The 12,600-nt window shown below is 42.8% G+C and overlaps 1 protein-coding gene across 2 annotated transcripts; it reads right to left on the bottom strand.

The window, feature by feature from the left end:
• Positions 1–4,512: 4,512 nt before the first annotated feature.
• PLK2 (polo-like kinase 2) lies at positions 4,513–11,120 on the bottom strand. Of its 2 annotated transcripts, XM_011942912.1 has the most exons (15): positions 10,327–11,120; positions 10,219–10,284; positions 9,516–9,623; positions 9,256–9,372; positions 8,931–9,060; positions 8,617–8,704; positions 8,023–8,118; positions 7,716–7,914; positions 7,478–7,625; positions 7,025–7,122; positions 6,561–6,690; positions 6,075–6,315; positions 5,822–5,951; positions 5,448–5,558; positions 4,513–5,311 (listed from the first exon to the last, which is right to left on the bottom strand). In XM_011942912.1, the coding sequence occupies exons 1-15, from the start codon at positions 10,486–10,488 to the stop codon at positions 5,120–5,122; spliced, it is 2,016 nt and encodes a 671-aa protein (XP_011798302.1). In that variant the 5' UTR covers positions 10,489–11,120; the 3' UTR covers positions 4,513–5,119. The 2 variants fall into 2 exon arrangements, with proteins under 2 accessions (XP_011798302.1, XP_011798301.1); XM_011942911.1 differs by having other exon boundaries at positions 10,219–11,120.
• Between the last annotated feature and the right edge of the window lie 1,480 nt (positions 11,121–12,600).

Raw genomic sequence — 12,600 nt, 5'->3', positions numbered from 1 at the left:
ACCACGCTGGTCTTGAACTCCTGGCCTCAAGTGATCCTCCTGCCTCCCAAAGTGCTGAGATTACAAGCGTGAGCCACCATCCCTGACCCAGGCCTGTTGCCTGATTTCTTACAGTACTAATTTTTTTATAACCTTGGAACAGAGAATGTGTTCCAACTTGCATGGCTGGGCTAAAATATCTAATCATTTAGTACTTCATAGCATAGATAGATCCGTAGTTTGTTAATTTAACTCAACTTAGAAGTGACGTTTTTGTACTGCAATCATTAAAATCAATTTTGTTTTACATATAAACGTATTATCAGGCTAATCCCAGAGCAAAATCTATTTATTCTATTCAGTTGAATTCCCCAGACATTGATGAACCATGATATTATTTTCTAACACTGCATATGGAAGTTTGTCTTTTTAATTTGAGTTCACTAATATAATTAAATTGTGGCAATTCAAACAAAGAGATGCCTTCCATTAGTAAAATTAATAAGACATAACGAAGGGCTAGAACAAAGCATGAATCTAAACATGTATAGACCAGAGTCTCTTCCAATTCGGGAAAAACAAAGTGGAATCTACAGGTTTCTGTTTATAGACGAGTTTATTACCAGGTTTAGAAATATACTGGTTCTCTCATGCATGGAATACCATAAAATACCAACATTGGTTTTTCTGTGTACCTTATGAAGATGCAGCTATTCATTTTTAGTCATACTTATTTTCAGGAGATTAAAATCTCTATAAGGTAAAAATGGTCTGAAGATGTTACAAATCACAGAGGCCTAAAGCAGGAATGACTCCATTCTTCATGATCACCCACGCAATTTTGTTCCTTCTCCAACCTTCTACTGCCTGTCATCCTGCTGCTTAGCTAACTATAGCTCTTAGCAATTATGTCACTTCGGTATTTAAGAGAAGGAGAAGGTAGAAATGGTACAAGATTCATGGAAGAGAAAAACTAAGAAAGAAAGGTAGGGCGTTAATATGCTGGTTAAGGCTCAGATTCATTCTCTGCCCTTCCTCTGCTTTATTTTGCAATATTACGATGACCTTAACAACTGTATTTCCAAGGCTATTTTTTTCTACTGACTTTCAGCTCATTTGGTCAATGGGAGATTGGAGGGCAAGAGGAAGAAAGAATCCAAAATATTTTGTCCCCCTTTTTTCTCACCCAAATAGGCACAGGGGTCATCTCAAGCAGTGACGACATTTGTCCCATGATCTCAAAATCCTGGTAAGCAGTGACCATCATGATTCTAGTTTCTCCCAGAAGACTCAGTTCTGGGCTCTGGTAACATGACTTTTTCTCTGGGTCTCTCTAGCCATTGGGATAGTAATGCCTTCCTGCTGCTGTGAATCTCTGGGTTGCCTCACCACCGATCTCTTCTATCATCTGTATAACCAACAATCTCCATTAGATTCCTTCTCTCTGAGAGTCCCAAAGTGATCCCAGCTGGATCACGACTTACACAGAACTGAAGACTTGATCACAACTTACACAGGACTGAAAGTGGAAGAAACTAGAATGAGTCAGTTATTTTCTTTTCTAGATAATTAGGGTTCCTGCCATTACAGATGTGGAAAGAGGCAGAAGAAACAGAACAAGAAGAGGAACAAATACTTATTGAGTACCTTTGATGTGCAAGTGTTTTATTATTATTTTATCTTCACAGATGAGAAAACAGAAGCTTAGAGAGATTAGGTATTTACTGAAGATCGCATTATTAACATGTGGTTGAACAGAAATTTGGACTCAAGACTTGACTCCAAAGCTTTTCCACTGGAGTATGCTTCCTCCCTAGCTGACATGAGGTTACATTCAGAAATATTTCTTGAAGAGTTGACGGGACTAAGAGTTAAAAGTCATAAATGTTAAATAACCTAAGATCAAGGTCACTGTCGTGGCCACACCAAGTTTAGTTGAGGGTATGCGTTATTTTATTTTTTAAGAAACAAGGTCTCCCTCTGTCACCCAGACTAGAGTGCAGTGGCATGGTCATAGCTTACTGCAACCTCAAACCTCTGGGCTCAAGCAACCCTCCTGCCTCAGCCTCCCCTATAGCTGGGACATACAACAAAACTACCAAATCTTTAGGATTTGTGAGGGCTAATGGAGAAACATTCCTGGGGATCAAAGGTGTTCATTAAAGAAATCTATTATTTTACTGTTGTTTATTGTGGAATTCAGCGTACCCTTATTTGGAAGGGTAATTTATTTGGGAATCTTTTATTCTCCTTCTCCCATGGCAAAGATTTATCAACACTGTTATGTTTTATGGAGATGTCCTCTGTACTCCTCCCCTAGAAATGCAGCTGGGAAGAAGGGGTGACAGAAATCCATCCTTATGTGTTCTCATTCACTCCCATGATGTTCTCCAAAAGTTAGTTACTTCCAAATGTTGCTTTCTCTTGAGATGTAGACCTGCATATCCACTGTTTTCTGGACCTATGTGGGCAGCCTCATACAAATCTGATTTGATATGTCTAAAACTCACTATATTTTTCCATCAAGCTCTTCCTTCTATATTCCTAATTTACTATAGTCAATGGCCCAAGAATGCAACCCTTCCCCCACTGACTCCCTCAGCCAATCCTTCTACACCTCACCTTCTTTCTTAGGCACCACATTCAACCAGGCTCCAGATCCTGTTAAAATCAACTTTCTAAGTTCCTCCCAAATCAATCTTCATTTACTCATTCATTTGATAGTTGACTGTCCAGTACCAGATCTTGTGCTCTGTACTGGGAACACTGAAATGAATTGGGTGGGCCAAATGAGGTACTGCCTGACTCTTCCTTTGCTCCTTTTCATTAAGTCTCAGGTCTTTTCTCACCTGAGTCACAGCGTTAATTTCTTTACTGTTTGGGCTGTTTCCACCTTGTTCCCCACCCCTGTCTCCTATGCTCCCAGAATAAATTTTAGGAATCTGAAATACTGTCACTTTCCTCCTTGAAATTTCTCAGTAGTTTGGCACAGCCTTCAAAATGCAGCCTAAAAGCCATGGGTTGCACCATTCATGTCTTCCAGCCTTTTTCTGTAATACTTCAGACTTGCACACCCACTTCTGTGAACTCTTCCATCTCCCGGGCTTCTGTACATGCTATTCCCACTGCTTATAACACTCTTCCCCATCACATACTTCTATTTAACCCCCACTCATTTTCAAACTCAGTAAAAACAAATTCCTCCTCTGGAATCTCTTCACTGAGCCCAGCCCATGCCCGGGGCTTCTTCCTCATGATTCCTGCTGAGTTCCCACAACATCCAGTACACACCTTTATCATAAAATCACACCACTTATCACACTAATAGGTAAATGCCCTGTCTTCTCCATTCCACTGTGACTTCCTTGGGGGCAGGGGGGCCTTGGGTTCACTCTGTGTCTCCAGTGCCAGGCCCTGGATGTGGCACACAGCAGATGCTCAGTACATATAAGAATGCTAAGTGTGTATTTTGAAATCATGACATAATACACAATCTTCCACTTTGAAACTCAAAAGGAAGGAACATTTTCTATTTGGAAACTATTGTTTCTTCTCTGCTTATAAAAATACAACTGAATTTGTATACATGGCCAGAGAACTCCAGCCAGCAGGAGTTAATCTAGGACTTGTGAAATACTCATATTCCCTGGATTTGGCTTTTATTAATACAACCTACCAGGTGGAGTTTTAACGAATTTAGAAAAATGTAAAAGTGCAACTGGCATCTCTATACTAGGCTGTACAGGATCACATTGTAAACACAGCCTTAACAAACCAAAGCACTTCTTTCCATAGGACAGTATTTTCCTTATAGTGGGATTACAATTGAACAAAAAATATTTACATCTTATGCAGATCCCTGTAAGTTGAGTAACAGGATGAGCAGCTTTCCTTTACTACACCTGTCAAAGAGTAGATCCCACTGAAAAAGAAAACCTCAGATCTACCTCTTAGATAATTTAAGTTCAAAAGATGAACCCCAAACCATAACTTGGTTCCCATACCACTCCTCAACTACCATGCACCAGAAGGAAAATAAAATGACTTATTCACAAAGAATTTCTCACTACTGGAATTATGTGCTAGTACTGCCAGCGGCACTGGAAGTGTTTAGGCAGGTTTATGCTGAGTAATATGTTTAGGTGGTGCATGCATTCTAATTCAGAGTTTTGCCCATATTAAGATAAACTTCCTGTGCCTACTGACACTTAACAACAGAGATCTGTTTACTCTGCCTTTACCTCCAAGCTAAACAAGTTTTAAAGAAATACTAGAGAGAAATTGGGTTTGGATTTTGTAGAAGGCTTGTATTTTGGTTGTAACAAGAATGGTGTTCTCAAGCTAGATCTACCCTGAAAGTTTATGATTGTAATTCAGGTATTAGACTTCCTAGAAACTGTAGTTAGAAAAAATTAAAGATCTAACTTTCGAGTATGCTTCTATACTCAGTGGCTTCTTGGCACTGCTTGGCATGACATTATCAAAAAATGTCAAGATGTGGTGAAGAGTTCTACTAAAGACAGGAAACCATTATTTCTGCTTTTTCATACTCTTTATTGCCAACAGTTTAAAATGGTCAACATAAAAAAAAAAAAAAAAGACATTTTGATAATAAATACTGCTCTTTGGGCTGTAATAAATAAAAAGTTTATTAACAAGGAATGCACTTTTCCAGCCACAAGTATCTTCAAAAATTAATGAAAAAAATTTATATATGGCCATAGTTCACAGTTACGCAGCCAAAAGCTGCTCCAGTTACAGCCTTTAAACAACATGGGAGCTTCCTCCCTTCTCCCTCCCCTTCAGGAAGTATATTCACAGTTCCAAGTCCTCTGGCTGAAATGCTCTCAACAGAGAGAATTTAAGAATCAATGCACCTTTCTGCAAAATTGTCTGAAAAACCTTTTAAAACAGGTATCTCAACGAAAACTGCATTCTGGTTCACTCTTGGATTGTCCAAAGTCAAGAACTGTATGCCTTAGCCTGTTCTGGTTCCACCCAGTCCAGCAGGCCACAGGGGAATTGTTTTCGTACCACCACATGTCCATCTTCTTCAACATGCTCTAGATCATTCTACTGGCTTCCCTGTAGATCTCACAGTGGAAAAGAGGAGTCCCATAGGGTCCATTCGAAAAGTCTTTTAGTTACATCTTTGTAAGAGCATGTTCAGGGCATATTCCATTCGATTTTTTAATTCTAATGAACAGCCAGACATCAGCAGAGTTGTCAGTCTGAAAGTTGTAGATATCCTATCCTCATTGATGTAAGTGAGAAGGTATTCTTCATTTTGGCTACAGATGATTATTTTTGTATGATCATGGTAGAAATTCACCTTAAAAAATAAACATAGATATTAGATCTCTCAAAATATTCAAGAATTAGAAAAATTCAGTCAATTATTAAACTAGCTAGGCACAAATTTTTCTGTGTAGGACCTAAACATGTGCTTTCCTGAAGAGTTCATTTACCTGAAAGGTGCCATCATTAAAGAGCATCATTAGGGCCTTATCAGATTTTAGCCACTGAAGGAGGTAGAGCCGAGGTCTTCGAATATCAGTAACACTAGGCAGATCTCCACCCTGGAAGAGATTAGGAGAGTGAGTTAGTGCCTACAAAGATTTTGTAGCATGCACTCTATTATTATTCTAAGAAAATCCTCTCAAACTTAAGTAAGCATCAGAGTGGCTTTGGAAATCCCTGCCTCCACCTCCCAGAGATTCTCATTCAGTACATCAAGGATAGGACAGGAGAATCTGTTTCTAACAAGCTTCAAAGTGATGCAGATGCTACTGCTCTGTGGACTACACTTCAAATGTCACCACTCTAAAGTCACAGTACTTACATCCATGAGGTTCTCCTCCATGTAATGAGAAAAGTATTTCAGCACCGTCACTTGACTAATAAATTGCTCAGGAGCATCTGTTGCTGGGAAAACTGAGCACTGGCCAAGCTCTGCGTAATAGTGAACTGTTCTATAAAAACAGAAACGAAAGGGAGAGAAGAGGAAAAAAAACAGAAGCAGTCAATCACTGTTTTTAGATTTCTTTAGTGCAAGACTAGAGAACTGACAGGATTTCATTAATTGATACACTTACTTTTTGTCTGGAAGGAGGCTCATGTGAGCACCATTGTTGAAAAGGACACCGACGGTGTGGTCTGAGAGCTGGTACCCGAAGCCGTATTTGTTAGAGTAATCAACCCATTTGGTGACCCACTGAAATGATGTGCTCAGCTGCTCTTTGGGAATGCAATCGGCTTCTGGCATGTTTTCCAGACATCCCCTAAGAACTCTTGCCACTGTGTCTGCAACACTTCCCATCGTACTGTCTTCAAGGCCTGAAAAGGCAGAGAGAAATGTTTCAAGTTATACAATATTTTAGCAATAAAACCTCAGGTTTGGTAGATACTAAGTTTCACTCCATTAATTCAAAAGACATAGAACTCAAGATTATTTTCCAATTCCTGTAATCTTACTACTTCTATGTTAGATTAAGCTACAAAGTAAATTGACTTAAATTATTATGTATTTAGCACTGGCATTTAGAGTTTTGTTATTTAAAATATGATTGACAACCACTTACATTCACTGCTGCTGCTGCAGCTGCCAAGAGTCCCTCTGACTATCATCCGAATAGCATCCCCAATCTGCTGCTTGTTTTCTACTGCGGGTGTTCCAGACCTGGCAACCGTGGTGGTAGGTGGTTGGAGCTCCTTAGGAGAGAGAAGATTTATGCAATGAGTCAAGCATCTAAATTCATTTAAGGTTGAGAATTCCAGATTAAGACGAGAGTGAGGCAATTGCTGGGAAAGCTTATCAAAAAGCAACGGAGACAAGCCAGATAAAAGATAACGCAATAACGCACTTGCATGCACTGTAAAACTGAAAGACTTCCTTTTAGTTTTAACTTCCCTTTCAAAGGGTTTGAAGGAAAACTTTAGTAAATATGACATTTTTGAACCATGATAATCATAGTCCAAGAGCTATTTAATAAAGAGTGGAAGTAATGTAAAGTGTGAATATCTACTTTAATCTTTCCCAACACACCTCATCTGTCCTGTGTTTGCTGGGTTGCTGAGTTATTGAAGTCTTTTTCAAATCATGCCTAAGCTTGTAGATGTCTTCATCTTCTTTAGACACTCTATCTGTATATCAAGAAACAGAATTGCAAACATTAGTCTATCTTAACAAGGTAGGAACAGGGTTAGCCGTATTTTCTCCTTCTTGCATTATTGACCAACTTATGACCATCCTGGGCAAAAACAGCATTTTACCTTTGCCATTAGCTGCAACTACCCCAAAAGCCCTCTTCAATGTTTGCAAAATAAAAAGCTATATCAATCACAATTTAAGGTATGGATTTATTATGCTATAAATATCAACATTTAAGAATATGCACATATGGCCAAGTTATGCTACTATAAAATTCTCTTTTAACTAATTTACCAAATTTAAATATAATATTGGGTACAAAAAGGAAAAGAAGTCTTGTTAACTTACTATGTGTGTCAATATATCTTGCTTTGTCTTTTTTGCCACCAAAAAGAGCAGCAGCTGCTTTCTTAAAGAAATTCTTAGCTGGGCTTGATAAGTGGAAATCTGGAACTGTGTGACAACAGCTGGAAGACAGTCTGTCCGGAGTGAAGCCCTGTGGAACATTAGTAAAGGCCTTCAGTAACTGTCAGGTAACTGGGATCAATACCATGTAATTAAAAAAAAAAAAAGATAGTGCACCAACCTGCAAAAAAAAGTCATGTCGAATGATGTCATCCAAACTGGGACGATCCTCTGGGTTTTTGGACAACATACTAGCAATTAAGTGCTTCGCAGGAGCCAGCAATGAGGACGGCATTGTATACCTTGCTTCCCTTATGCACCTATAAGTTTCTTTGAGATTTGTAGTTTCAAAAGGGGGCCTCCCTAGTAACATTGTATACCTGTGTGCAAAGAAATACATCTTTAGCAATGGTCATAAAGCAGCTCTTTTCAAGTGTTAAAATTTAAATCCAAATTCGCTTTTTAATTATTCTGCTGCATTTACTTACATTACACAGCCCAGGGCCCAAATGTCTGATTCACAGCCATGTCCTTGTTTGTTCAGGACTTCAGGAGAGAGATAGTTTGGGGTACCACATATCGTTCTGGAAAGACAAAATATTGAGATCGTGTTAGGAATTATTCCACTATTTAAACTTGGTTCTCTTGACGCGACTTGATGGGAGACAAAACCTTAAACAAAATCTTAAAATCTACACTGAATTTCTATTTGGAAACATTTGACTTTTAGCATCTGAACAATTGAGATCTGACCAAGTGAGTTTTGGTAATTTTTTAAAACGCACACACATTGTTTTAGCCCACATGCAAAGTGTGGTTAACCAAATAAAACCAGGGACATCGTGGCATTTTACACATTTCAGGCCAAGAAAAGACTTCATTGACTGCTTTCATAATCAGTTTAGAGGCACAGGGCGCTCTGTCTAGTCCATAGTGGGCAATTAGTAAGTATTTCTTTAAATTAACATTGCTATGATTTATAGATTTTATCACTGGACCTCTGAAACATTAAATGCAAAACAGTGACGGCATATTTGGTCTCTCCACAAAACTCTACTAGGATGCATCTTTCTGACTCTTACCTCCTTCTGTGTTCCAAGGGTTCTAGCCTGGCTGCCAAACCGAAGTCCCCAACTTTTAGTTCCATGGCTTCATTAATAAAAAAGTTCCCTAGATGATAAACAAAAAAAAATGTGAATCCTTTTGAAAATGCATTCCAACCAAGTCCACATCCATCCACTCTGGAGCCAGGCAGCCAATTGTTATATGAAAGTCGCCCATTCAAAAGCAAGATTGCAGATGCTAGATCCCAAATAAGAACATTCACATGTAAAAAAAGACAGAGAGAAAAAAAGAACTCTAAGACAAAACTCAGCTTTTGGCATCAAGGACTTACCTAGTTTGAGATCTCTGTGCAAGATTTCTTGTTCATGAAGGTATTTCAGTCCAGACACAATCTGCCTGAGGTAGTATCGAACTTCTGGCTCTGTCAACACCTTTCTTGCTTTCAAAATATGAGCCATTGACTAGGAAGAGAAGAAAGAAAAAAGAGAATGTTTCAAACAGTTATCAAAATCACTGGTTTCCCTTTGCAGGATATGCAATGAAAATTAACTTGGCAGTGTAAATACTGCCACAGCTAAAATCCCGGATAAAATACTTTTTGAATACCATGTTAATTCGGGGTAAGTAAATGTTCTCAAATAGGAGTTGACACTTACCCTTCTACTGCAGTATTCCAAGAGAATGTAAATGTTTTCTTTGTCCTCAAAGTAGTGGTAAAACTGCACTACATGCTTATGATGAAGAATTCTGTGAAGCTCTATTTCTTTGTCAATCTAAATGAGAAATCAAGGCAAGGCTTATTAGCCTCTAGTCACCTGGGAAAAGCCAGTGATTACACATGCAGAAGACATTTTCCTAACAGGGAAGGGCCATCCTTGCACACAAAGAAAATACTTTACTCAAGAGTCATACACACCTTTTCCCTTTGATGAGGTTTAGCTACTCTGCTGTGAGGAATAATTTTTGCGGCGTAGACTTTGTTATTTGTCAAATCTGTCATCTCGTAACATTTTGCAAAGCCACCCTGAAAAGAAACAAAGCCGAGACGGAACTGAGTATGGCACAAAAATGGACGGCAGATATTTAAAATAAATAAATAAATAGGAAGAAAGAAAAGCAAAAAAAATTGAGTAATGGAGGAGAGTGGTCAGAGGAAGGCATTCGACTTCGTTAAAGCTCCCTCATGAAGAGAAACGCATTGCTGGAAACAGCAACTTCAAACAGTTTCTCTTCTTCCTATAATATAAAGGGGGGCTTTAGAGGGAGTTGGAGCGGCGAGACATGAAAAATAATGTCTGATAAGACGTGTTAGGAAAATTCCCTCGGAGCAGATGGAGGGAGAGATGTCTGATACAGAAAGCCCTCGCTTCCAGACTCCAGATGCATTTCTCTGGGCTGCGGGGTGGCACACAGTTGTGAGGCTAAGGAATGCAAAGCCGATCCCCAGCGCTGCCGGTGCACAAAAGCCAGGCAGCAGGTGAGGAGCCCACCTCGCGCTGGGATCTGACCCCCGAAAAACCTGGAAGCGGCGGGCGCGGGACCCCGCGGGCCTGCCCGGCTTGGGGTCGCCCGGACAGACCTCCCGCCCGCCCGGCAGCCCGACGCCCTCCGCTTGTCACCTTTCCCAGCACTTTGCCCCGGCAGTAGCGCTTCCCCGTCGTGGGGTCGACGATAATCCGCGAGATCTCGGGCCCCGAGTGCGAATGGTGGTGATGGTGGTGCGGGGCCGCCGGGGGCACCTGCGCCTGGGACTGAGGTGGCTGCGATTCCTCGGGGGACTGCGGCGGCCGCTTCTTCTTCGAGTCCCCTCCGCAACCCTTGCCCAGCGCCTGCTCGCACATTTTGGTGCTGGCGGCTGGCTGGTAGGTGATAGTCCGCAAAAGCTCCATGGTCGCCTTGCCGCCCAGCACTGCCCGCTGCCACCCTCTAGGCGCGGTCACACGTCCGAGTCGGCCGTGGCCCTCGCACCCCTGCCTCTGGTGCAGACGCGCAACCTACACTCCGGTCCACTTGTGCGCGTGAGAAGGCTCGGCGAAGTCTTATATACTGGGCGGCGGGAAAGGGGCGGAGACTCGATACGCGACATCACGTCAAGGCCGACGCCCCGCCCCACGGCCTGCCCAGCGCGCTTGGCCGGGAAGCAGGTCCTGTCCTGCCACCTAGGTCTCGCTTCCGACCGGAGCCGCGCGCCTCGAACGCCGGCTGCCGAGAACTCTGGCAGCCACGGGCAGGCCTTCAGGGCCGTCTGTGGGCCCTGCCGCCCCGTTCTTCGAAGGCTCTGAGCCTCAGCATAGAAAACAGAATCCCGAGGGCCGACGCCTGGCCCCAACCCCGCCCCAGCCGCCTCGTGTCAGGGCAATGCCGTGACCCGAGCGAGTTGGGCGCGGGTGTAGACGCAGTCCCTCCCCCGCACAGCCCTTCCCCGCCGCCCCACGACCCGGAGCCTCTTGTGTCAAGGTATCAGGGTGCCCGGAGCCCGCCGCACGGGCACGCCAGGCCTCCTCCGGCCGTGTGACAAGGCCCCGCGCATAACGCGCTCGCTGGTGTCCAGCTGGCGCAGTGCCGAGAGGCCGTGCGGGTGAAAGGCCGGGATTCGCGGAGCCGGGCATGCGAGCCCATCGCCGCATCGCGCTGGGGCAGACTCGGGCCCGCAAGCTGGGATCCCGGGCCGATCGGCCAACAGTGCCAGGATCCCACTCGAGGCGTGGCTGGCCCCCGCCCGTCCCCCTAGAGCGAGCCTCTGTCTGAGGTCAGCCCCTGAACCTTGGAGAAAGAGGTCGCCGCCTCGGCAAGGCGTCCTCCGCCTGTAGCCCGAAGGTTGGAAAGCAAGGGCGCCATCTTGTGGAATGTTCCGGAAGTGCCGTCAGGTGTCGAAGTGGGCAGCGGTTGACGACTGTGGGCCTTTGACAGTTACTGGTACTAAAAATCGATGCCGGGCGCGGTGGCTCAAGCCTGTAATCCCAGCACTTTGGGAGGCCGAGACGGATCGAGACCATCCTGGCTAACATGGTGAAACCCCGTCTCTACTAAAAATACAAAAAATTAGCCGGGCGAGGTGGCGGGCGCCTGTAGTCCCAGCTACTCGGGAGGCTGAGGCAGGAGAATGGCGGGAACCCGGCAGGCGGAGCTTGTAGTGAGCCGAGATCGCGCCACTGAACTCCAGCCTGGGCGACAGAGCGAGACTCCGTCTCAAAAAAAAAAAAAAAAAAAAATCGATGCCGATTGTGAGTTGGCAGAGTCATCTATGACTTCTTCCGAATGCATCTGTTGAGATGGCTCATGAACTGCCCTAGTTCCTGGAGAGTCAATCCGAGACTTTCTGGGGGTAGGGAGATTGGTAGGATGAAGAGAGCGTAGGCCAGAGAGTGCAAACACAGCTTAGTTTCCAATTTCCAGATTTTACTGTGCAGTTTGACCTAGGAACACGTATTTTTTTGTTTGTTTCGTTTCCTTGCTCTAATTACGGTAGCGTAACATTTATTGAGGACTGTGCAGTATTTTGAAATGCCTTATTTAATCCTACAACAATTCTGAGAAATATTGTAAGGAAGGAAAAAATTTTCTACCTTTCAAAGTTTTGGCCTGCGTCCCTGTAACCAGACAGATTAACAAGAAAACAAAGAAGTTTGTTAACATGTATGTCTCATATATACATGGGAGATAACCAGGAAAATGAGAGAGGGTTTAAAATCGGGCTTAAATACTATCTTTAGCTAAACCAAAAGAAAAGAGTGTGGGGCAGGCAAGTTAAGGAACCATGACCAGGAAATATACGGTAAATAGGAGTGGGGTTTCTTATTTCTTCTTTCATAAGTTTTTCATGATTTAGAGTCATTCTTCCTGGTACAGAAGAGACACTCTTACAAATGGAGTTTTGTGGGGGGTTTTTTGTTTTTTTTTTTTTTTTAGTGAATGTACGTTTCCCTTACAAAAGGGTAATATGACATTTTTAGAGCGTCTCCTCGGTCTGCTGCTTCTCAAAATAATTATCTCAAAATAAT

Source organism: Colobus angolensis, unplaced genomic scaffold (assembly GCF_000951035.1).
Source record: "Colobus angolensis palliatus isolate OR3802 unplaced genomic scaffold, Cang.pa_1.0 Scaffold212, whole genome shotgun sequence".
NCBI classification, from domain to species: Eukaryota; Metazoa; Chordata; class Mammalia; order Primates; family Cercopithecidae; genus Colobus; species Colobus angolensis.
This window is presented reverse-complemented; position numbering and strand designations above follow the sequence as displayed.